This window comes from Podarcis filfolensis (assembly GCF_964270895.1).
Source record: "Podarcis filfolensis genome assembly, chromosome: 9".
In the NCBI taxonomy this organism is placed as follows: Eukaryota; Metazoa; Chordata; class Lepidosauria; order Squamata; family Lacertidae; genus Podarcis; species Podarcis filfolensis.
Genome location: NC_139610.1, coordinates 27364144 through 27389225, shown reverse-complemented (window position 1 = coordinate 27389225; position 25082 = coordinate 27364144). Strand labels below are relative to the sequence as shown.

General features: G+C 40.1%; 1 protein-coding gene and 1 long non-coding RNA gene across 59 annotated transcripts in view; one reads left to right on the top strand and one right to left on the bottom strand.

Moving 5' to 3' along the window:
- Positions 1-25082, bottom strand: part of SORBS2 (sorbin and SH3 domain containing 2) — a 182169-nt gene that overhangs the window by 8243 nt on the left and 148844 nt on the right. For 25 of the 50 annotated variants that reach the window (XM_083629937.1, XM_083629930.1, XM_083629921.1 and 22 more), the window contains 11 exons: positions 20992-21041; positions 19749-19936; positions 17011-18591; positions 14620-14708; positions 13381-13427; positions 11840-11954; positions 11607-11735; positions 10581-10784; positions 6172-6981; positions 3997-4191; positions 1873-1980 (listed from right to left, as the gene is read on the bottom strand). In XM_083629937.1, coding sequence (XP_083486063.1) covers positions 1873-1980; positions 3997-4191; positions 6172-6981; positions 10581-10784; positions 11607-11735; positions 11840-11954; positions 13381-13427; positions 14620-14708; positions 17011-18591; positions 19749-19936; positions 20992-21041 — 3516 coding nt within the window. The remainder of the gene's footprint in view (positions 1-1872; positions 1981-3996; positions 4192-6171; positions 6982-10580; positions 10785-11606; positions 11736-11839; positions 11955-13380; positions 13428-14619; positions 14709-17010; positions 18592-19748; positions 19937-20991; positions 21042-25082) is intronic. The other 25 variants (XM_083629950.1, XM_083629953.1, XM_083629957.1 and 22 more) reach the window with 10 other exon arrangements.
- LOC310770300 overlaps positions 1-25082 on the top strand; it is a 105474-nt gene that overhangs the window by 50418 nt on the left and 29974 nt on the right. For 6 of the 9 annotated variants that reach the window (XR_014552030.1, XR_014552031.1, XR_014552032.1 and 3 more), the window contains 3 exons: positions 8222-8343; positions 10165-10300; positions 18167-18251. This is a non-coding gene — a long non-coding RNA (uncharacterized lncRNA). Of the gene's footprint in view, positions 1-8221; positions 8344-10164; positions 10301-18166; positions 18252-18960; positions 19211-25082 lie in introns of all 9 variants that reach the window. The other 3 variants (XR_014552033.1, XR_014552034.1, XR_014552035.1) reach the window with 1 other exon arrangement.

Below are 25082 nucleotides of genomic sequence, written 5' to 3'. Positions count from 1 at the left end.
ATTTCTTTAACACCTTTTGCAACCTTAATTATCATCAGCATAAATATCACCATGCCAAAGAAAGCTGTTAAGTGTCATATATACTGCTAGTCTATAAAATGCACAAATGAATATACAATTTTAATCCAAACAAGCAGCCTCAGACAAGCAGAAAGCAAATCAGTGTGAATAACACTGACCGAACAAGCAGCCATTCCTTATGATTGCTCAATACCACATTCTTGCAAAAGTACTCTCAGATATCTAATTGGCAACTACCACATGCTATGTTTGTTAATGATACTGCCTAGTTCTGAGAGGACTGTGGAAGGTTTTTTTTTAAAACAAAAATAAACTATCCCATAGGGAATGAGAAAAGAGAAAAACAAATTATTAAAATAATGCAGATAAATTATCAACATGTAGCCTTTTAAGGGGAAAATGGTAACCAATGCCAGTATAAAAAGCTGAAAAGCAATTTTCATTTCCCACCACGGATTGGCATTAATTAAAGTTCTGAAAAACAAACTGAATATTTTTAACATAAAAGAAACTGCCTTTATTGAACAGAAAGGTAAGTAAACATACATAAATACCCAGCAGACTTAGTGTAACAAAATAAATATGGAAGTTTTCAAAATATAAAAGGGAATCCATGGTTTAGGATTCATGACTTGAAGTTTACAGTTCAAAAGATCAGCTATTAGGGTATATTTATGTAACTGTCTCATAGTTTGATTTTATGTGGATCCTGATTTTATGAATGGACCACCAATGATGGACATGAAGTGAACAATGTAGTCTGAGCTTTTTCAGATCAGTATAACCCAATTCCATCTTAAATGCGAGAGAAAGGTAGTCCTTGGACTTGCAGGACTGGACTTGCAATGATTTGTACCAATCATAGACGCTAACTAGTCTTCAAGATGGGTCTATCAAGAGTACAGTAAAGGAATCAAGTCTCGGGATCATATGGTCAACAAATGGTTGATGAGAAAAGAATATAGCTTTCTTGGTAAAAGGCCCTTGCTACTTACAATTAAGCCTCATAAATAAGTATCCAGTAGTTTTTCCGTGTAGCTGTACATGATTGTAACACTATAAGAACACTTACATTTTTTCAAACATAAACTTCTTAATGCAAACATGATCATCCCTGACTCCTTCTCTTGTAGTTCAGATAAATGAAGTTTGTAATGTATACAAAAATGATTAGATTCAAATATGTATAACATTTGGTTTGTACATAAAATGCAGAAATCACACACATTACTTTCAAAGACAGAGTATGGACAATTATAATAAGAGATTGTACTGTATAGAGGATGCAGCTTAATGTGAATAAGCAAGAAAAAGCTGATGCAGATGGCAGCTCAGAGAATCAGTGCGATGAAAAGGCATGGCGTCAAGTGAGTGCAACATATGTTGCCATAGCAGCAAAATATTTTGGTGTGTGTGTGTGCGATCATGCATTTGGAAACAACAAGGAACAGCAACACAGACATTAGGAATGAGGTCTTCTTATTTAGCCTTTGCAAATGGTCTCATAAGTAAGATACTTAGAAATGAGAGGAACTACTTAAGAAGGAAGGGAGAGTTAAACACAGATTGGTTAGAGAAATTGCTTCTATTTAGGGCTGTTTCACACATACTTGCAATTTACAATTCCCCAGCAGAACGGTCCAAATCAAGCACAGCTTCCTGTGGCCTCCACACTTTTATCACTCAAGCTTTTTCCATTTCAAAGAGAATTTTTTCCATTTTCCATTTTAAGCTTTTTTTCCATTTTAAAGAGAATTTACTTAAGCATGTGAGCCCCAGACTTCACAATGAGAAACCAAATTCCTTATGCTAGGGGAAACCTGGCAATATCAGGGCCATATGGTACCATACCCTATGTAAATAGCTGTGCCCTCTGACTGGCGAGCTGCAAGATCTCCTTGTCATAACAGGGCTACGAGGAGGTTTGCCGATGACAAATATCTCTCTTTTTAAATCGGCCTGGAAAAACCATAAACATGGGGGTCAATTCATCTAAAAGTCTAGACGGGCAATTTTACTGTTGTCATATCATTCTCACTTGCAAGCTGCACAAACCAGCTTTCAAATCTCCAAAATGCCCTTGTGCAAAAAGACATGCACATCTGTTAATCCACTGTGTCGCAAAGCTATGATGATCATTTTCCTTAATGCCACACTCCTCCCACCCCACCCCACCCCCGTCCTCAAGCACTTAAAAATTGCAATGCCTACCAGTCTACCTGGGGCAGAAGATCCTATCACAAAATGCAGCACTGTACATTTTCAAGTTTAATAGTGGAGCAACCTCAAAAGCAAACAGCACTCATAGCCAGGAGGAAAATATTAGTAGCTGAGGCATTATAACTCTCGAGAGATTAAAAGGAGCTCATTGCGAAAATCTGACCTGCATTCTAAGCATCTCAATGTGTCTTTTGCATGAGTGAATATAAGTAGAGAGGAAGTGATATATGAAAGGGAGATGAAGCTGATGCCTCCTTAAATTAGATTCCAAAGCTTGACTGAGAAGATGGGTGTGAAAAAAAAACAATTACAGGATTCTAAGAGTGCCTTTGCACATTCCAATAAGTGTTGAAGCAGACAGTGTGGGTCACATATTCCTTCTGCAAAATTCAAAAGCACTCTTACAAAGCGATTTTTTTTTGAGTCAAAAAGCAATGATTTATTATTTCTCAGTGCCATTACACTAGTTCTTGTTTCAGTTGTAGTACCTGCTAATGATAGAACAGGCTAAAATGCTAACTGGATTCGTAGCAGCATAAGCAGTGCATGAATAATATTCTGTTGCAGGAATTCCTGCAATGGTGGATTGGATATCTGTGAATAGACCGTGCCACTGTGAGTGGCTGACCAGTGTTGGTAGGAATAGCATAATTCAATGAAAGGGAATAATGAGATTTCAGTTCAGATTGGCTACACCTTCCCCCCACATGATTCCAGATGTGTGGTATGCTTTTGATCTAAAGTGTCTGTATGTGAGTTCAGAAGGGTTGCTATGCATGCTTTATAATTGAGCAATATGGAAGTGGTATCAACCTAGGCCGAGTCTAACCAGGTGCTCCATAATGAGACACAACACCAACCTGGCAAGAAGCCCTGGGCCTCCTGAGTCCCTTCCTATGAGACTAGGTGTGTTATCAAAAAGAGAGTCGTCTAATTATCTGTTTGCTGGTAGGAATGGCAAGGTATCTGAGGCCTGTGATAGCCTCTTCCACTTGTCCATTCCCATCGGGACTTCCAAGACCATGGTTCTCCCTAGTTAGTAAGTTGTCATGTGTATGGGGATCCCAGCTATGCTGGTGTCTCAATTCTAGCCTGGCTTTGTGTACTCATAGAACTGGCTGGGAAGCCAGGCAGGCAAGTGTAATTTGGCTCTCAAGAATAGGAATGAATATGCTTGCTATAAGAGTAAGAAATACATATGCATGCTAGGTAGCTTGTTCAGGATTTTAATGAGTTATTTATGTTTATACCAGCTGAGTAGATAAAAGTCCACACCATAAAAGTCAATAGTGATTTTCCAGCAGATTGGATGAAGGGCTTTGGATGAAGTCCTTACTGATAAAAATTTGTATAGCAAATGTCTTAGTAGTATTAAGGAGGAATCAAAATCTAGACATATACAAGAAAAATTGTAGGAAGTAAGGACTATGAATGATTCTGTGTGCCAAAATTTTATCTCTGCTGATTTATATATATATATTGTTTGGCATGTCCTAATTTTGATGCACTGATTTCAGTAGTGACATAACTTTTGTTCAGTTGCACCAGTGTATTGAAGATTGGAGTATTTGGTGAATGGTGTATATTTAAATACTTGGTGCTACAACGTTTTGATCTGACTGCATGCTTATGTCATTAAATGTTAGTCACCATCAAATCTGATTTTAAATTATTAGGTTAACCTCCAGGCTTCCCGAATGTCAGGCATTTGAGAAGGCATGCAGCATTTCATATTATAACAGATATTGTTGTTACCTTTAATTTTGGCGAATGTTTCTCCTGTCTGTATGACAGTTTGGAAAGGAGAGTGGGTGAGTGGGTGACAGCAGGCTTGGAAGATGTAGAAACGCATTCAGAGAAAGATGTTTTGGCTGAGTGAAATGGAGGACTGGAAGCAAGGCAAGAAGGAGAGGTGGAAGGTGCTTGCGTCTCATAGGGAAGTGAAGCTGGCTTAAACATTTAAAGAAAGACAGTAATTGAGCAGAAGAGCAATTACAAAGGGAGCAATAAAGCAGAGAGAGGAATACTGCACCACCACCAGTGAAAGGAAATGAGACACCCCCAACCTTCCCACCCATTGCTGTGTTCAGTAGGGTTAATTGAGTACATATAGGACAATGCAATTATTGGAAATACATGGATCGATCTCTGTGCTCAGCAGGACTGTTTCCTATCTGCTTACTTGAATAGCAGCTCCCTGTTCCTGGCATAGTGGGTCCCTGCTCCTGCACCTCACAGTGCAGCAAGCTGCTTCTTAAATGCTCCCACATTTAGAAAGCAGTCTACAGTGAAGGTCAGGGAGGAAAAGAAAAGGCTTGTGCATGTAGAGTTAACAAGTATGCCTGGAAATTTTTGCTGGATTGCAGCCCTTGTCTCTCTTGGACAAGGATAGCCAATGCTTGTATTCTTTCAGGTGGTGAAGGCATATTCTGCTGCTCAGAAAAGGGCCTGAAGCATGTTTTGTCATGCAAACTGATCACTCCATGCAGGTTCAGGCTTTAACACAGTTGGGAGCAAGTCTAACCCTTCAAGCGGAATGCAAGTGACCAGGGACCACAACAGACACACTGTTTTTGCTGCCTGTGTGTGCACAGTGATGCTGGAAAACAAACACTGGGCAGGCCATTATAAATGGCTGGTTCCACAGCTGGGATGCTACATACAAATTCTTAAGAGAGATGTAACATTAGACGGAAGACAATCTTACAAGCCAAAAATCCTCCCCCCTTTTCTTATGAGTAAAACTGTGGGAAACATTTTATGACAACTTGATTAAAATTCAGTAGAACCACCAGGGACTAATTAGAATGGCGCTGGGGCCAGACTCAACCGCTGCCAGTTGGCAGTTTCTAAAGCTAGATGGTTCTTTTTTTGTTATCAAGCAAAGCTCTGTGCTCAGTGATTGTGTAAACTGGCTACCCTCACCCTTCATGTGGTGGGGTAAGCAGAAGTTGTTTGTGGCTTGCTCACATTTCAAGGAATTCAGTGTTATACACACCATGTGTAGCTATAAAGTATAAAACAGCATTAACTTTAATGGGTATTCTGGGTAATGCTTCCTTTATATCAGAAACCTATGGGGAATTGTTCAAGTTAACTAGATCAGGGTAGCCAATGCAGTACCTTCCAAATGCTGTTGGATTACTGTTACCTGACTACTGGCAATGCTTGCTGAGGCTGTCAGGAATTTTAGGCCAATGACATCCGGAGGACATGTTGGTCACTTCTGAACAAGAGAGTGACCTATAAATAAATGGGCATTTCCTGAATGACTTACTGTAAAGTTTTTGAGACAAAACTAGATGGCATGTTAAAGGTGTGTGTCTCTGAATAAGTAGCATCCCACGGTGGTGCGACTTGAATCAGTGCCGTGTGTAGAAGGAGAGGTGTTAATTATCTATTAAAAGCCAGAAGTTTCTGTTTGCCATAGGAGAAGAGATGGTATAGCTACAAATAGCATCTCCCCTTCTGGGGCAAATTGGCCGCTGTGGTCTGGTGGTGGAGCATTTGTATTGGGGAAATTGCATGGGGGTGACAGATTTTACACTCCTTCCTCCCTAGGAAAGTATGATCACATTGGCATGTCTTCTAGTTTGACCAGGAGTTGTGCCAAACTACTTAGTGCCCATCAAAGCAACCAATGGTTTTTCATTCCTGATGACAGCCGCAACTAAAGGCGGCTAGCTCCAGAAGGAAGGAAGGAAAGACTTTATTCAGTTAGGGTAAACTAAATTACAGTGTGACATTTCTTCCCATCTCCAAAATAAAAGAACTGGAGAGAGGGCTTGTGCGTTAATGTGCATTCTACTGTTCTCAAAATATTGCAGTTTATACTAGAAAGGCACATGCAGGCAGAAACACACACAACGGAAAGTTAAGACTTGAATTCATGATGAGAATGTAGGAGTTTATCTTAAGAAGTTTAAATACCTCTTTTTTAGTATCTGGTGAACTGTCCCCTTCGCAAGGTATCATAGGTTCTCTCTTAACTGATATGAGTGACTCTAAATTGTCATGGCTCAGCTCTTCCTCTATGTGAAGCCTTGCCAGTTGTTCTGTTACATCAGGGGCACGCCTGTAGAAACCTGAATCTTTACATTTTGACCGGCCCCCTTGGATTATCGCTAGCAGCTCTTCACAGATTTCTTCTTCTGGTTCGTCAGTCTCCGTCAGGGTTCTGAATAATGGGTCTTCTTTGGAGAGAACAAGAGCAGGGCCTGCTATTCCTTGAACTTCCGGAGTTGTTTGTGAGAAATTTTTCCTTTCCTTGGTGGTGGGGCTTCCTCTCAGCTCTCTGAAATTGCTACATTTACTTTCGCTCAGATTTACACTATTGGTAACAGGCTTACGCACGCTGTCCTGAAACCAGGTTGCTGGAGGAGGTGATTTACAGGCAGATGAAGAAAATGGCTGAGGTGAAGTTGGAGATTCAGGGAAGGAGTGGGAAGCCTTTGGTGAGGTAATTGGAACAAAATGGTCATGCTTTACTTGAGGAGTGATATTATCTGAATGCCCCAGCACGCTCTGCGGACCTGTCAAAGCTAGAGTGCCAAGCTCCTCTAAATCAGAAAGAAAGAGTTTGGGAAAAGGTGGAGGAGTTGGGGAAGGTGTGCTTGAAGGTGAGACGGCAAGAGTCAGTGACAACCATTCATCGGTGACAGCCTGAAGATTCTCTTTATTAGAATCTGGACAAGGAGAGGATCGGTACCTGAGAGGAGGGGATGATGCTTTGGAATCCAACTTGAGAAATAAGGGAAAGCATAGAAATTAAAACAAAGTGAAAAAAGGCAATGGGCTCAGGTGTGTGTGTACACACACACACACACACACACACACACACACCCTATGACATCTCCTGGCCATAGGATATTATTTCATTGAGCATAAATGTCTGAAATCATTATCACATGAATCAGAAGAGCAGAAAGCATATCTGAAAAGTGAAACTGTATCAGGTTCATGCCCAGAGCTTAAATGTCAAACATCAAGACAGATCTGAATCACTGAGTTCATGAAGTGAATTTGATCCATGAGAGTTATGTTCTCTCTACTGTCCTTTAGTAAGCCTATGACTAACGGTCCAAATGTTATTGCCAGAATTCCCCAAACCATGGCTATTCTTATTTTTAGAGCAGAGTGGTGCTGTCAAAAAAATATAAATGCAGCTCAGATTGGGGTACTATTAAATACTAGTGAATATTAACACCAACTGGACAATCTTAGGTTGTGCAAGCATTTAAAAAAAATCATCACTTGACATGGAAACTTTGCAGAAACATTTTAAATACAACTGCATACTGCATTTGACGTATAATTACATGTCTTTCGAAAGTATACAGCATTCCGATGCTACTTATTGCACATCATAGACAATCATTGTAAACACACACAGCCATATATTTTGAATATCCTTATTGGCTGAATCATATTGTAAAATTAAATATTGATTGAAGTTTCCTTCTGGCAAAATAAAGGTCCTTTTTGTAACAACGGGAAGAGTTGGGATTCATACGTATATTGCATCAGTAGATATCCATTGCTTCAGTAAATACTGAAAATGTAGTTTTTGTTATTAAAACTCAAAATTAATCCTTCATTTGAAAAGAAAAGAAAAACTTTTGAGATAATTCTTGGAATGATTGAAATCAACTCTAGGGGTAAAGGGTGGCACCTTATACAGCATCAGACCACTGGTCTATCTAGCGTGGTATTTTCCGTACTGTTAGGCAGCAGCTCTCTAGGGTTTTATGTACCTCACACTAGCCTTTCCCCCTCCCTCTCCCTCTCTGCACAGCAAGAGAGAGACAAAGCTCCTTGCGATAGCTGGTAGCCAACTGCCATTCTTTTCAACCCTGCTGCCACAGCTGGGGTGACACAGTGTCAGGATGCCACTCTGAGGAACAGTCTTGCAGGGAAGAGGATTCAGCGACCCTTGAGCAGGAGGCTTGACAGAGATCTTTATTCTCTTTTTCTCTTCCAGGCTTGCTCTCAGCCAGGTCTCAGTGAAAAATACCCAGCCAGTATGGGCACCAGCCATATATAGATCCCATAGGGCCACTCTTCTCTTTCCATGATACAGGCTACTCCTGCTTGGACCAGTTGGTATGTATGGTTGTGGGGACAAGTAGGGCATTTGGATCTATGGGAGGGTGTGTGCAGGCCTGTGCACACTTCTCTGTGCTCTTCTGACAAAGGGCAAGTGAGCAAGGAGAGGAAATAGTTTCATAATTTTCTCTGTGATGCAGTTAGAGCAATGGTCCTCAATTTTATCATTATTAGGGGCCACTTGATGATTGCTGGGGGCCTCAGACGACTACTTACTACAACCTTTTAGCTCTTCAGCACCACCAGTGCAGTATTGTGGAAATGAGGTGTCTGAGGTTGAGAAAAGTCCTTTTAACTGGTAATTTTTAGGGGAAAATAAGTAAACAGCATTTTAAAAAAATGAAGATCATGAGTCATAGGCCAGAGCCTTGCTATTTTGAGACATCTGTCCCTGGTCAAGAGAGACTTGACCTCAGTCATTAGGAAAAATCAGGTGCAGGGCCAAGTACAGGCGATCTCTACTGAAATATAACCTTTGTGTAGACCACACAAATGGAGCTTGCCGACCACTAGTGATCTGTAGGCCACAATATGAGAACCTCTGGGTTTGAGGATGATTTGAACTGATTACATGGTAAACATTAAAAGAGTTCATCAACTATATTTTTGGTGCTCAGAAGAGAAGAAGAGAAGTGGGGATGGAAAGAGTTCAACTGCTAGTCGACATATGTTTTGGACACATACAGAGGGAGAAAATGAATTCTGTTTGCAAAATGTTAAAGCTTTTTCAATTAGCACCCCTCTAGTAATCATCTATACATAGAAAATATTATGAACAATGACACATAAAGTGATAGTTCTCCACTAAAATCCAATATATTCATGGATTGAAGAGATTTTATGGTGGGTGGTGGTGGTAGTAGTAAGAGAGTCTATTCTCTCTTTTGTTATGAAACATTTAGGTGGAGAGTGTCCATCAATTGCTAGCTGCAACTGTATACTAGCAAAATATCCTACTGACACCTGCACATATTAAAATGTTGGAGAAACTGCAATTAATAGTACATCACAATGACAGTAACACCTTACATTCAAATAGTTTATCATAGTGTTAATCCTCTTTTGTTCAACATCTGACATTACAAGAGCTGGAGATTTGAGATATGATTTTAGGACAGAAACATGGACAGGATGTAGATTGTGATCCATCAGTGGACTGCAGAATAATTTCTGATGAACTGTTGCTGCTGCCCACGCAGGTCCTCAACAAAAAGGACAGTGAAATGCACACAGCACTGGCACCATACATTTCTGTATAAGGATGCCCATGCCTCTGTAGCACCAAGCCAGTCTATTCAAAGCTACCTGTGGGTTGCTGCCACTTCTACTAAGCGATAGTATAATTATTGCCTGTTGCATTACTACGCACATCTCCTCCTGTTATACATATTTTTATACACATCAGTTGGTTGGCAAACTAGAAGGCAAAATTCAGAGAAGTGTGAATTTTGAAGGATAGCTTCATTTTTGTTTTTGTTTAGGCATTGTTTTGGGAAGTGCAAATTAAGTACTGTATTTTTCGCTCTATAAGACGCACCAGACCACAAGACGCACCTAGTTTTTGGAGGAGGAAAACAAGAAAAAAAATATTCTGAATCTCAGAAGCCAGAACAGCAAGAGGGATCGCTGCGCAGTGAAAGCAGCAATCCCTCTTGCTGTTCTGGCTTCTGGGATAGTTGTGCAGCCTCCATTCGCTCCATAAGACGCACACACATTTCCCCTTGCTTTTTAGGAGGGAAAAAGTGAGTCTTACAGAGCAAAAAATACGGTAAGTTCACCTTAACCTGAAAACTCAACCAAACTTCTTCCCCATCACAGGTTTATACACGAGAAAAGAGGAACCTTCAATTTGACCAATCCACATTGCATTTACGGGAGCAAGAAACTGGACGAAGTGGAAGCAGCTTACAATAAATGGTAGCAAATGAAGTGGATTTCCATTGGCTTTAATACGGTTAGTGCTAACAAACTCTGAGAATCATTTTTTAAAAAACAAAAAGGAAACATTTTTTAAAACATAAAGGTAACACAACGGGGAGAACTTTTTTTGATATAAATACTGCAAACAAAAAACTATGCATTTGTGTTTTCATAGAGGAAAGTGTTGTAAGTGTAGTAGTGCTGTGTGCTTGATCGTTTCAATAAATATGTACCGATTCCTCTGGTTAATTTGGCTCAAGGTCTGTGCATAGGAATATTCTAGACATGTTTGAAAAGATCAAAGTTCTCCTTACCTTAGTTGAACTTAAATGATGTATTCTGTCGCTGGAATAACTCTGGGGTATTGGAGGAACAGGAGAAACATCTGCTCCTTTGGTGGCATTCTTTTTTATGATTTCCACATAGGACACAGGGAAGATTCCTTGTCGGTTGGTTCCTGGTAGTTTGCCTTCATACCAATTTTGATCAACCCGTCTAAGGAGAATTACTCTGTCTCCCTGGAAAGCAAAACTTGGAAGCTTAGATGTGATAATCCTCTACAAAGCATCACATGTTCATTACCACCCAATCTTTCAGGTCTTTCAGGGTAGTGTAGTAACAAAGAGTAAGAGTTGCGAGCCTGAAAACTCCAACCCCAAAGCTCACCTCAACCAGGTGGGTTTTGGTACTTTCAGAATGGCCCACAACCACAAAATGAGAATAATGTGGAATTGTTCCTCCTGATTTTTATTCCAGAAAGATAATTTTAAAAATGATTCCTCCCCCCCTCCCCCCGGCTGCTCTCTACAGCAACTTTTCTTACTAGTGGAGACAGTTTCTAGTTATTTATTTCATTCAATTTATATGATTGTATTTTTAATTTTCCACTGTTGCTGTAACACACTGGAAAAGTGAGACACATGTAAAAACATAAGAAGAGTCCTGCTGGATAAGGCCAAAGGCCTATTTAGTCCAGAGTCCTGTTCTCATATTGGCCAACCAGGCGCCTATGAAAGGTCTCCAAGCAGGAAGGACCTGAGCGCAACAGCACTTATTTCAAACAATATATTGTCTAACTTATAGGACCCTTTTAAAGAGATTAGCAAGACAGCGTATGTGAATTATTTCGAACACTTCAAATATGTGTGAAACACTAGGTACTATTAAAAATTGGCTAGTCTCTTGTTTTTCACCTGTTTTCTTATTTGATGAGCCACAAATCTCACCAGCCACAGCGTGAAACAGTAGCGTTCCGTTCCATCACTTCAGGTAATTTTAGTTCTGAATAACAATACTGTTTAAATGCTTACTTGACAAAGAAGCTGTTAGTCATTGCTTACCTTTCTCAGTGACAGTTCCACATTTGTATCTGCATTGAAATTGTATTTTGCAACAGCTTCTCCAATCTCTGCAATGTGTGCTGGGGGTGGTGGCCTTGCTGGCTGTGCTTTTTCGGGGGGAAGAAGTTTCTGGAAAGAGAATGGTGGTTGCTTTAAATCAGCCTATTCAGTTTGCGCAAGTACTCCATAAAGCTAACACAGAAGAGGGGGAAAAGATGGCAATACACACAAACCTCAACGTAAGAAATTGGAAAAATCCCAACTCTTCCATAGTGTTCGCCCTCATACCAGTTTTGATCCACTTTCCTGAGGATATAGACAGTATCGCCTTTCTTAAAGGATAACTCCCTGTAACAGATATTTATAAACAGTAATGTTAAGCTAGCTGTTTGGATTTTTTGTACTTCAAATGATCTTTATATTGAGATCTGATTTGAATGTTTATTATTATTATTATTATTATTATTATTACTCCTCCTCTTCCTCCTCCTCCATGTCTGTGGAAGGAGAATCATGAGCACATAAACCCTACTTGATGTTATTGGCCTAGTGCAAACATAAAAACAATTATGATGCTTTTTTCTGTGAGAACTTGCTTTAAGTTCTCAAACATGGTTTAGTTTGCAAGGCATGTTTAGCGAATAACCAGCAAGACATGCTCAACCCTTGCAAGGAAGGAGATATAGAAACAGCTTTAACTATGGTTTGCATGGTGTATATACAACATCTAACTATGGTTAACTCAAGTCATGTTTTGAATAATTAACAGAGCCTAAATTCAAAACGTTTTGTACAAATATTCAGCAGGAAACTTTCTGCTTTGAATCCTGGTACTGTGCTATTGAAAACGTCAGCCTTTAAAAAACAAACAAAAACCACAAATTTTCTTATGCAACAGAAATACCCTTCTATTATGAAAAGGCAAATCATTCTTTAGTTCTGGTTCCCTCCTCAATTTTTGTATTTCTCTTGCTGAACAGGAATGTAAAAGAACAATATTGGTTACAATGTACAAGCAAGCAGGAAAAAACACCATACAGTGGTACCTCAGTCTACTAACTTAATTCGTTCTGGAAGTCCATTCTTAAACCAAAGTGTTCTTAAACCGAGGCACGCTTTCCCTCCCACCGCCGGTGCCCTTCCACCGTTCGTCTTCCAGGGCAAAGTTCGCCAATCGCAACACCTACTTCCAGTTTTGCGGAGTTCATTGTGCGAATAGTTTGTTAAAAGGACTGTTCGTAGAACGAGGTACCACTGTATTTGCATTAGCAGCATCAATTCATGTGCTCCCATTGTGCAAATGGAGCTAAAATGAACTTTTAGTATCACACATAAATATCCATAGTTCACTTTAAAACTGTTTCCTGTATTGTGACGGGGAGTTATCAGTTGCTATCCAACTAAGAGTAAATCCATTGAAATTAATGACTTTTAAGTTACTAACAATATATATCGCCCTTCAGCTTTAAAAACCAGTAACATTTTATGTTTCCTAAAATTTATTATGCCTTTGATATAGCTGAATACTTCATGAGAATGATTCTATGCATTATTTTGCAGTTAAACACTGCAGAGACTCATTCAAGTTAAATGACTGAACATTTGCATATTGTAGAATGCTTAAATATCCCACAATTAGCCCACAATAGTTTAACTACATCTAATATACAGACTCATCTAGAGCAATTAAAAGTCCTACATATAGCTCTTGTTTCCTCTGTAAACAGCTCCAACATACATAATAATTTTTAAAGGAAAAACAGCAGTCACTTACTTAGGGGTTTGAGCCTTAAAATCATATACTGCTCTAGCTGGCAGTCTCTGAAATGGAGGGAAAGAAATGAGTCTACATTAATATAAATATTTAAATGTTATGTCGAAAACTTTGCAAAGAAGGAAACCATTTAAAAATCTTTTTTATGTAAGCCCTTAAGTAAAAGGCCTAACATTTTAAAATAATAGTGTCTCCAATGTCTCTTATTAGCATTTATGCTATAAATGATCTGTCTATTATTCAGTTAACTTATTTAAGAGACTTTTATATTGCTTTTTAACTGCATGGCATACTTTCCAACACCTGGGGGATGAAAATCAGGATGAACTTTTTTTTAACAGGATGATGAAATGGTGTTAAGGAATCAGGAGTCACAGATAGGCCAGAGTCCGATGATTGTGGCCTATATATATGCCAGATTAGAAGATCCCCCCAATTGTCAATCTCTGGACCACGTGTCAATCCTTTTTAGTCTTTCTCGCCCCACCAATCCATTCTCCATTGTCTGCCTCTCCTTTCACACCTGCCTGCCCTTGCCCACCTCCCTTCCAAAGGCTCCCAATTTGAACTGCCCTGCTCAAATTGGGATGTTTGGCAGGCATGGTATGGCACCTATTTAATTTGGTACCTGTGAGTATCAAATGTGCAATGGGAACCTGAGGGTGAGCCTTACTCCATAAATGCTAGCGTGCCACACCAGCCACTGTTGAGAGTGACAAATAATCATCAATCTCACATATATGTATATGTCAATGGAGCCCCCTCAATGGAGACACAATTCATGCATTTAACATTACAGGTTGTTAGGCCTTCAGAGACAACATCAAGACTGCTGGGGACCAGAATCTCGCTATCTTCTCCCTTTCCTTTTTCCATCCTAGTTCCATTGTGTTGGCAAATAAATTACCATGTACACTCGAGTATAAGCCAACTTTTTTAGCACATTTTTTATGCTGAAAAAGCCCCCGTCGGCTTATACTCGAGTGAGGGTCCTTTTGGGCTGCTCCTTCCTCCTCCTCCGCCTTTGCCGCTGTTGTCATCAGCGGAACGAGCAGCCTGAAAGCAGGCTTATATTCGGGTCAGCTTATACGTGAGTATATATGGTACCTGTTTTGTATCAATGGTACTTTTTCTTGCCCAGGTGCTAAACAGTGGACTTTTATAAATGTCAGTGACAACTACAGAGAATGCCTTTTTTGGCTTCAAACTCTTTTAAATTATTCATTTTCTTTTAAATACCTCTCTCTCTGGAGTTCCTCTTCTTTCCTTCGGAGCACATCGACCCACATCCGTGAAAGCAGAATAGTTCCCAGGAGACTCCTGGTCTACTGAAAATAAGATGCCACTTTGTGAAATTCAGTTTAATTAAAAATAAAGCCGTTGGGCTCTATTTGAAGGGGCACTACATCTAAATTATATGCAAAATGCAAGTTGGGGCTAAAAAAATAGAAACCAACAAATGAAAAGGACAAATGGAAGCTAAAAACTGAATGGTGGGAAATTTCTTCCACTAATACATTATGCTTTAAAACTGAACTTGAGCAATTAAAGAGCAAAAGCAGGACCAGAGCACCCTAATTCTAACTTGTACAACAGTGATTTGAGCAACTAAAGGAACAGAAGAATGAGATATTAAGGATGCGAAGGGTAAGAAAAGCATAGCAATGAATCATAAGATTTTAAACATGGAACCACATGCAAGGGAATGTATCGGATACATGCCACAATCACAGAAAGGTGAACTACATGACATTTTTCAGATTATCAATAAGTATGCATTCCTCTTTTATATAAGTCCAGAACTAGACAACTAGGATCGCAACTGCAACATCTACCTCTGAGCCACTTTCTCACTGAAAAACACTCCCACAGCTCCTGTTCCCCCAGGAAGGTGCCATTTTCCAAAAGAGCATATTTGGGGGCAATTTACAGTGGTAGAACAGCAGATGAGGAAGAGTAAAAGGTAGGGTAAAAGGTAAAGGACCCCTGGATGGTTAAGTCCAGTCAAAGGCAACTATGGGGTGCGGAACTCATCTTGCTTTCAGGCCAAGGGAACTGGTGTTTGTCCACAGACAGCTTTCCGGGTCATTTGGCCAGCATGACTAAACCGCTTCTGGCACAACAGAAACACTGGGACGGAAACCAGAGCGCACGGAAACGCCATTTACCCTTTGACCACAGTGGTACCTGTTTATCTACTTGCACTGGTGTGCTTTCAAACTGCTAGGTTGGCAGAAGCTAGGACAGAGCAATGGGAGCTCACCCCATCGTGTGGATTCAAGCTGCCAACCTTCTGATCAGCAAGCCCAAGAGGCTCAGTGGTTTAGACCACAGTGCCACCCACGTCCCTATGAGGAGGAGTAAAAGTCCTCCCTGAACTGCACAATTAAAACTCAGATCATCCCTACCCTTACTTTTATTTCTAGAAAGAAAACCCCCAGGATAGATGTTTATGGAATGAATATGCACATAAGTGGAGAGCACCCGGAGAGTCCTAGTGGCTTGTGAGGAGACCCTCCCCACAGCCTAAAGAGGATGTGCTCTTTGGGCTCCAGGGAGGGTCTTCTTACGATCCGGAGGGGCAGTGGAGCTCTGTTGAGGCTGCTCAGCCTCCTCACCTAACAGCTGACAGTTGTTTCAGCAACCCGTAGTTTAAACTAACCAGAGCGCACTCTGAGCGTGGATTCAACAGAAAACTAGTTAGTTAAAAATGGATGTTTCCAAATTCTTCCTTGGAGAAGGGGAGGGGAGTACACAAGCCTGAGGCTTGCTGCTGCTTGTGCACATAGTGCTAAATTATAGATTAGTGTTATGTGTAAAACAGGCCATTGTAGAGTTGAACGTCTCAGAATAGTATCCTGTGCAATTAATATATACCAACATCTTTTAGTTGTTGTTAAAATGGGAAGTTAAGCTAAGTTATGGAAGATGGAACTGTTAGAAATGGCTACCAATACTCCTTGTCTTTGTCCTCTGGCATTTGTGCCTCTCAAAACTGAATGGAGGCATTTTAAAATAGTTAAAGAGATCTAGTTTTGCCACCCTCAAAAATGAATTGTTGTACAATGGACACTTCTCTTAAAGGGTCTAACATTCTATTTACCTAAAAAGGGGGGGGGGACTGAGCAACGCAAAAATACGTTTCAGCTATAACTGTGCATACTCTTTGTGAGCCTAGTTAGAACCAATTAAAAAAGCAGCTTTTCTTGCATTGTTTAATGCTATTATTGCACAACATAGCTTCTCTAATAGCTTCCCATAGTCTACTGCTTATGCATTTTATTGGGATATTTTTGCCCTGATCATAGGCATCTTCTTACCTTTAAAAACTCTGGGTGAGGAAATTACATCACTTCCTTGGGAGCAGATTTTCAAGGGTGTGACCTTCATTTCCATTATGAACCACAACTTTACTATTTTAGAACCCTATGAAGATCTGATAATTGCATCTCTATGCACAGATAGCTTTAATTTTACACTCATCAATGAGCCTTTCACTCCTACGACTTTTTGCACAACAAACAATTTGTTTCTAAAAACACAATATAAATGCAATGACAATGGGCTGGAAGTGAAAGGATAGGGGGTGGATGACTCAATCACAAGCATAAAGAAAAGGAGATAATCAACCTTGGAAACATAGTGCACTATCATTTTCTTGGCTGCTGCTGTTGGTTGTTTCCATGTCTTGGTAAGAGGCACTAAGTGGTAATCTTCCACATTCATTCTGGTACAAAGGGCAATGAATAGCACCATCTTGAGGCAGTGGATGAAAAGGCTGGAGCATGGGACTCTTCCTAAGAGCTTTAAGGGAGGAATTCCTCTCGGGAATGTCTGGAAGCAGCTCAGAAATAAGTCTGTGCAAGATGCTGTTGTCAGGCAAGCTTCCCCTTCTTCTTTCTGCTTTGATTTGGTCACAGATATCTTTAAGTGCAGAGTCCAGAGCGTCAAAGACAGCTGATTTGCATTTAGTCTTTTCAGCCTGCTTTTTGGGGGCTGCTGTTTTTTTCCTCCGGAAAGGCACTGGGCTGACTAGGAATGCTATCTTAGAGAGGCCAGAGTCAGAGTCTTGTCTTCTAGGGTCTTCTGGTGTAGTTTCTTGTTTAGCCCTTTCATGCTTCCGCATGGTGGTGAAGCGGGTGTATGATGCTGGGCACCTCCCTTTGCAGGAGCTGATGAGATGCTTGTGATGGTGATGGTGGTGGTGGTGGTGGTGGCCCGATCCATAAAAGCTTTCCGACGACGTAAAGGAAAAGTGGTCAAAATCACTTTCACTACAAAAGGAAGAGCCTTCTATCTGTATAAAGTCACTGAGGTCAGAGACCACCCCATCTTGGTCACTGTCTGAAAAGTCCAGATTAGATCTTTGCGGTTCCTCACTGGTCACTTCAATGTGAATTGGCACCAGAGTTTTAGATTTGTAATTCCGTTGTACCTGAGTAGCATGTCTGCCTTGGTTTTCCTCCTCCAGCAAGGACTCTATGGAAAACCGTCTCTTTGTACAGAAGCCATTTTTAGGGGGTTCAAGGAGGGTTACTGCTGACAGTGCTTCTTCAGCTAAGTTTGGCATTGATTTTGATTTCTGAATCAGCTTTTCAAATTCAGATATTCTATTGGGCACCATGTCTCTGGGCACTTCCTCAGCAGAGGAGTCTTTCCAGCCCTGCAGCAGGTCTTTATGCTGTTCCTTTTCATACTGCAATACCCTGGACTTTACAGAACAGATTACCTCAGAATTCAGCAAGTCTTTCCGATTGATACGGTGCATCCTCTTATACATTTTCAGGAAGCCAGGAGCGTCGTGTGCTGATCTATGACGTGCCCGTGAGTGACTGGAGCCACGGCTTTCAGAAGCGTATGGGGAAGCCCAGGTAAGTGTGGAGCCACCTTTCGAATCTTCCTCACATAACAGAGACACCATGCTTTCCGATTTATTCTGTGGGTCAGGAAAGCTACAACGATCATCTGCTAGCAGGTCATCACAACTGCGAGATTTCCGCTTGGGAGAGGAAGTCTCTTCCGTGCTGCTCCAGATTTCTGCATTTTGACGGGACATTTGCCAGCCATTCTTGTAGCTGATTGCCCTTCTTGAGTCACTTGGCACAGCCAAGCGCTGTCCATAGGTTCTACAGTAATCTAATTCATTTGAGCTGCTGTAGTTGGGCACTGAGTAACTGGAAAGGGGTGAACACACTTTGCTAATATCCCCACCTTTATAATCCACAGAGCAGCATGGTGAAAAAGAAACATTGCCAGAAATTAAGAGATTCAAAAGTAGATAGGAAATAAGACAATCAGCACATGCCAGAAAGAACAGAGAGAAGGCAGTTAGTCTTCCTAACCTAGCATTAAGCACTAATGTAAGATACACATTACCAAAGCATAGGGGATGAAAAACAGATCTAAGTATTTATTAGACCCTGGCCTGCAATCCTTTACACACTTACTGGGTGTAAGCCTCATTGAAATCAATGGTACTTACTTTTGATTGAGTAGACAGGTATAGGATTGCACTGTTAAAATATAAAGGTTCAGCAAATAGAATCTCATGCTTCTACTAACAGTTAAATATTTTTATAGGTTGCGGTGGGAGGACAGAGCACCTGTTTCCAGCAAGTCTACCAGGACTGTCTCATTTCTGACCATATGAAAATCCATGGGTTTATACGCAGTGATCATGTCACCTCTTTAGGGCAATCAAAGCAGGCAAGTCGAACCACACATCCTGTTCAGAAACTGATAGCAAGGCATAGCAAGAAATGTAGAGACAGACTTTTAACCTAGACACTTTTAAACTATCTTTCCCTTTCCTTAAGAGGCTGCACCCTTGGTAAGATTTATGATGGATTCAGTTTAACAGTGAACAAATGAGAGTTGGTTGTTATAATGCTCTAGTAGCCACAGCCATAGCCTACTAGGAGGTCTCTATTGTATGTAGGGGGGGGAATGTGTGTCCCCATTTATTTTTGAGATCCATATCCTAATTCAAACTCTTGTGTATGACAGAAGGTATAACATTCTTTATATCTTCAAAAATAGAACATTCTTTTCTGTCCAGACAACAGAAGAAATGCAATTAAATGGCATGTCATACATTACAGTCACAAATGCTGACTGCATTTTAAAAAAACAAAAAACACAATAATCTTCATATAGAGAACTTTTTAAAATACCCAAACCCCAGAGGATGAATATAAATATAAGCACAGAATTTTGACTTCTTGCTTGTAGACATTTGGGAGATCAGTGAATGCTTAACCATCTAATAGCATTCAGCATCCATCAACAGCTCAACAATATTTTGCAGTTTATAAGGAATGTTTGTATAATTACATCGTAGCCTGTTTACAACTGTGCTAATTTCTTACCTTTTGCTTTTGATGGAGACGATGGAGAAGAGGTTGTAACAGGCTTCCTAAGTGTAGAATATGTGCTCTGCGTATTTGTATGGCCCACACTAGCCCGATTTGCATTTTGATCACTGTGTGCCTTCTGATGAGGTACTGCTGGCTCAGACTTCCTTCTTTTCCTGTAGTCACTTGCCGTACTTGTTGAACTAAGGAAATAAGCAGTATGAGTGTCACTGCACAGGACGCGTTAAAAAAGCTTCAGTGATGTACTCATCAGCCAGTGCTGACTTAATTACGTACTACTAATAAAAACCAAACAACAAGATGATTAGCCCAAATAGTGTGACAACAATCTCATTTTGATCCCGATTTATTTGTTTACATGTCTCAAGCTCTTTTAAGTTGGCAAGCATCAGAGCTGGGGTCTGTTGGTTGACAACTTCGTGGCCTTGACTCTTCTTTTTGACAGAACACAAAACAATACAACACAAGTTCCAGTTCCCTACAGCATCTCTTTTGCAGTTTAGCAACTGAATGGAAAGTGTGAAACATAATGACCAAACTATGATTTTGTTGAAGAACAGAATGCTTCCTGAAGCACTGCATGACACTTAACAACAACAAGTCCAGTGATAGTGACAGTGTAACCTGACTGTTTTTCACTTCCAATTAGGGGGTACCTTAATAAATTCAAAGCATTTTCCAAAACCATGGTTTCCAGGCAAGAAGGAAGGCTTCTACTGCTGCTATATAATTTACAGACAGTTGACATAAGCCTAATGGAGAGCTGGTGATTACATTATTCTTAATCTGAATGCACGATAAACATGGCTAGCAGCAACATACATCCTTTCACTTCATGGGTTTGGCACTTGAAAAACAACACAAAATGAGAATGCAAACAATTTAACCACACTAACAAATCTTACGATGGAGATGCTGAAAACAGAGAGGAGGGAAATTTGATGGTGTGTGGAGCATCAGGACAAATTATGCTTCATATTCAAACAGAAAGGGGCAAGAACAGATTATTAGATTTGTACTGAGGTAAGGAGTCCCAGCCAGAAACATGCATATCAGTCTGGGCATAGCAAAAATAGGGAGGGGTGGAGTCTGTGCTTTACCCAAAAAGGCTATATGGAAATGTCTTCCTGTAGGAGGAAGACCAAGTCCAGTTACTTTCAAATGCAAGCTGCTCTATAGATGAGCTTGAAGTCTCTGTACAGCCCCCCCTACTTTCATTGATCAAAGTTATTCTTACCTAGAAGGTCTGCCCAAGCCTCTATCTGTTGGACTGTAATATAAGGAAGTCTGGAGGCACAAACAAGCAAGACAGTTAGCCTTTTATATAGGATTTCACTGGTATAATTCATAAGAAATCACTATGCAATGACTATAGGAACACCATAATTTATCACACCAAGAGAAGCTTGAAAAATTAGAAGTGAGGCAGCTTTCAAAGTTAATTTTATGTCCCTCATTTAATACTTGAAAGGTCAAGCAGCAAACTGTTCCTTTTTAAGCTTGTTCCCAAAATGATAGGTGCTATGATTTACATTGGCTAAAAGGTGGAAGCTATAAAACCTCAGATAAATACATTAATCAATCAGTAAATGAGAGACTTGAGATATCCTATAATTACTTACCAAAGTATTAATGTCAAAGAAAGCTTGAAATTCTCTGTATACATAGCTTACACATCTATAACTTGCACGGCCACTTGGTGACCTTCTTAACTTCATGTTAAGAGCAGAGTTGGTCCTACCAACCTAAAGACTTTTTCCACTGCTTAAGAAGTGACAGCCGAATGACCTTTGGGAATGCAAATACTTAAAACTTGTCAATATATGTTCAGTCCTTAGTGACACACTATTTTTAATCTAGTCACTTAACTGGTGTGAAAGCTTGCGCTGGAATTAGACACACATCGTACTACAGTTTGTGGGAGCTAGAAAAAGAATCATGTTATCCCAGGGACATCTTTTCATGGGCACAAAACTATGCATTCACATATTAAGCATATTTTACATTCAGGCTATGTAATTTCAGAGATGACCCAAGGAACTGAAAATAGAATTTTCACACTGTGTGCTACTGTTCTTTGTGGAAAAGCAGGAGGTCAGGCTGAAATCACACATAAAATGTATTATAGGAAGCAATCTGCTATTGCATTGCATCTGGGTGAACTCATTTACTTTCGGCGAATGACAGCAGAGCTTGTATTCGTATTTACGTTTTAATTTTCTTATATATCACTTCAGTAATTTCTTTTTTTGCTGTGCCGAGAGAGACGGCAAAAGAGATTTTGCATCACCACCCACCCAGAATGAACTCCAAAATTTATTGAGCCTGGGCACCAGACTATTCCTGCGTTCCGTTCTCCGCCTTGTTGCTGTGCACCACCCTAACAGTGGGGACTGGGAGCCCAGCAGGAGACAAGGCCAGTGGACTGCTGAATCTGCTCTGCCTCTTATAGTGTTAGTAGCTATTCTGGGGGATCCAGTCAGCAGTGAGTCCCTGCCAATCTGCAGGCACTTGCCAGATGCCTAAACATGCTGACTACTGACATCAAGGTCTTTTACCACAACTGGCATTCATTACAAATGCATTGTATAGTAGAACACAGAAACAAATGAAGTTGTTATGTGCTAGCTGCCACCTAACCCAGTTTTGTCCATTCTGACAGACAATGGACCTCCAGGGTATCAGGCCTTTCCCATCACCTGCTACCTGGAGAAGCTAGGAATTAAACCTGGCACCTTCTGAATGTGGAGCATGAGCTCCACTACTGAGCTACAGTCCCTCAGTAACAAGACACAAAAGTAATCTGTTACCCGAGAACAAGATCTATCAGAGATATTTAAGTACATAAGAAGAACCTGCTGGATCAGGCCAGTGGCCCATCTAGTCTAGCATCCATTTTTCACAGAGGTCTGTGGGAAGCCCACAAGCAAGACCTAAGTGTACCTCCTCTCCTTCAGATCTCAGAAACTGGTATTCAGAGACCTACTGCCTCCAACTGTGGAGGTAGACCATAGTCACTGTGACTAGTAGCCATCAATAGCCATTTCTTTCACGAATTTCCCTGTTTAGGGAAGTTTTTAATGTTTGAAGTCTTATTCTGTTTTTAGTGGTAGCCGCCCAGAGTGACTGGGGAAACCCAGCCAGATAGGCGGGGTATAAATAATAAAATTATTATTATTATAACCCTCTTTTAAAGCCATCCAAGTTGGTGGCCATCACTGCCTCCTGTGGGAGCTAAAATACCAAAGCAGCATACACATTTTCAACATCTCCAAATTTTTCCCTTGGAAACCAAGTTATGCAGAAGTCGTTATCAACAAGTATCCAAGATCATATTTTAAAGGCAGAGAAGTAGTATCTTTGAACATAATAGAAATGCAGTTGAAACCTAGAAAATGATCAACATTAATTTAGTATGCACTTTAAAAGTGTAACATTTTAAGAAAGTTCACACACACCAATTTGATCAGGAAATAGATGCTGATGAGACAAGACACTATGTGTATTATTATTATTATTATTTATTATTACCGTATTTACTCAAATCTAATGATCACCTTTTTTTTTGCCAAATTACGTTGCAAAAATTAAGGTTTGCATTGGATTCAATAGCACATTTACATTTGTCAGCAAATACTTTTTTTGGTTTCAAGGTTCTGAAAATTGAGGTGTGCATTTGATTCGATGGCACATTAGACTCTAGTAAATACGGTATTTAGATTTCTTACCCACCCTCCACCATAAGGTCCCAGGGCAAGTTTTAAAAAATATAAAAACATAATATTAAAATCAGTTTAAGCAAATGTCTATCAAAAAAGAATAGGGTAGGTCCTAAAACATCTCTCAGGTATCAAAGACCAAGGTAAAGAAATGTGTCTTCAGCATATGATGAAATGAGAATTATTCCAGTGGAGTTTGCAGAGAAAAAAGCTTTAGAATTGGAGATGTGAAAAACTTATTTGAGTTTAGTCACCAATTTCATTGCTTCATGGAAATGAATAAACAAATAATGAAGGTGATAGCTTACTTAACAATATAGAATAGTGGTTTGTTTCTCCCTAACAAGCCAGGATTCATAAACCAAGAACAAACCTTGATTTAAGGTTGATTTGTTAAAGAGAAATAAACCATCCTTCTGGGTTTAAATGAATATTAAGTGATACCTTTCCTGTTTTGTTTAACTGCTTGTGCATCAGCATGCAGCCAGGGCTGACCAATTCCATTTACTGCTGGGAGTGAAGGCTAAGATTCTCTCTCCAGAAGCTCATTTGACAGGCAGCTGAATCTTACGTTAACACTTGCAGTAGGACAGTATGGTCTACCCCACCTGGGGGAAACGGCAAGCTGTATGGTATGCACTGCTCTATTCTTTAGAACCTTGTGGCTATTCCCTATGCCTCACTCTGCCTAAAGGTAGGGCCAGCCTGCATCCATCTCATGCACAAAACATTTCCTTAAGCCAAGATTCTTGCCTGAATGTGTAACATTGCCTACATACGACCGCCCAAATAATTTCAAATGTTGCTTATACTGCATTTCATGAACAATGAAGAGATATGAAAACCACACATCTCCAAGAAATTTGGCTAATCATAGAATTGTAGAGTTGGAAGGGACCTCGAGGGTCATCTAGTCCAACTTTCTGCAATGAAGGGTACTAAGTTTCCCTCAAGATTTCCTGAGACATACAGAAACCTCCATATCTGTCTTGTATTTTGATAGGGGCAAATTATGGTGGCTACTCTATTTAGAATTGCTTCAGGAAATGATTCAGCATTTTAAATGTTTCTTCAAATTGCTTCCCATTCCACCCCCTCGATGCTGTCCCTATCTTTTCTTGCTGTCTCATGGAAATCTTAAACCACTGCCTTGTTTTAAACTGACAACAAAAGAGAGAGAAAACGTCAGAACTGTTTAACTTTGCATTTTCTAAAATAAATAGGCCTCGTTTTCCTTTAAGCAAGGTGGAAATACATTTCCTGCTGAATTTAATGTCTCAAGGGAAAACTGTTTTCACAATCTTTCTGACATTGAGCAAACTAATTTGCTCATTATAAATTGCCTGTTCGGGGGCAGGTACTGACTGATTTGCAGCTGTCATTTGCAGCTGCAAAATGCATCACCAAATCATCACCAAATTTTATTTTTAAAAGTGAAAAGGAGATATACAATAGTGCAAGTTAACGGTACCTGGAGAACATCATCGAGGTATTTGAATATTACCAAAACAGTCCTGTTTGTTTCATTTTGAAGGCTCGTTTTCTGGTCCTGCTAAACTGTAAAATATTCATACTGCTACACTCTGTTACATTCTGATACACGAAGGAT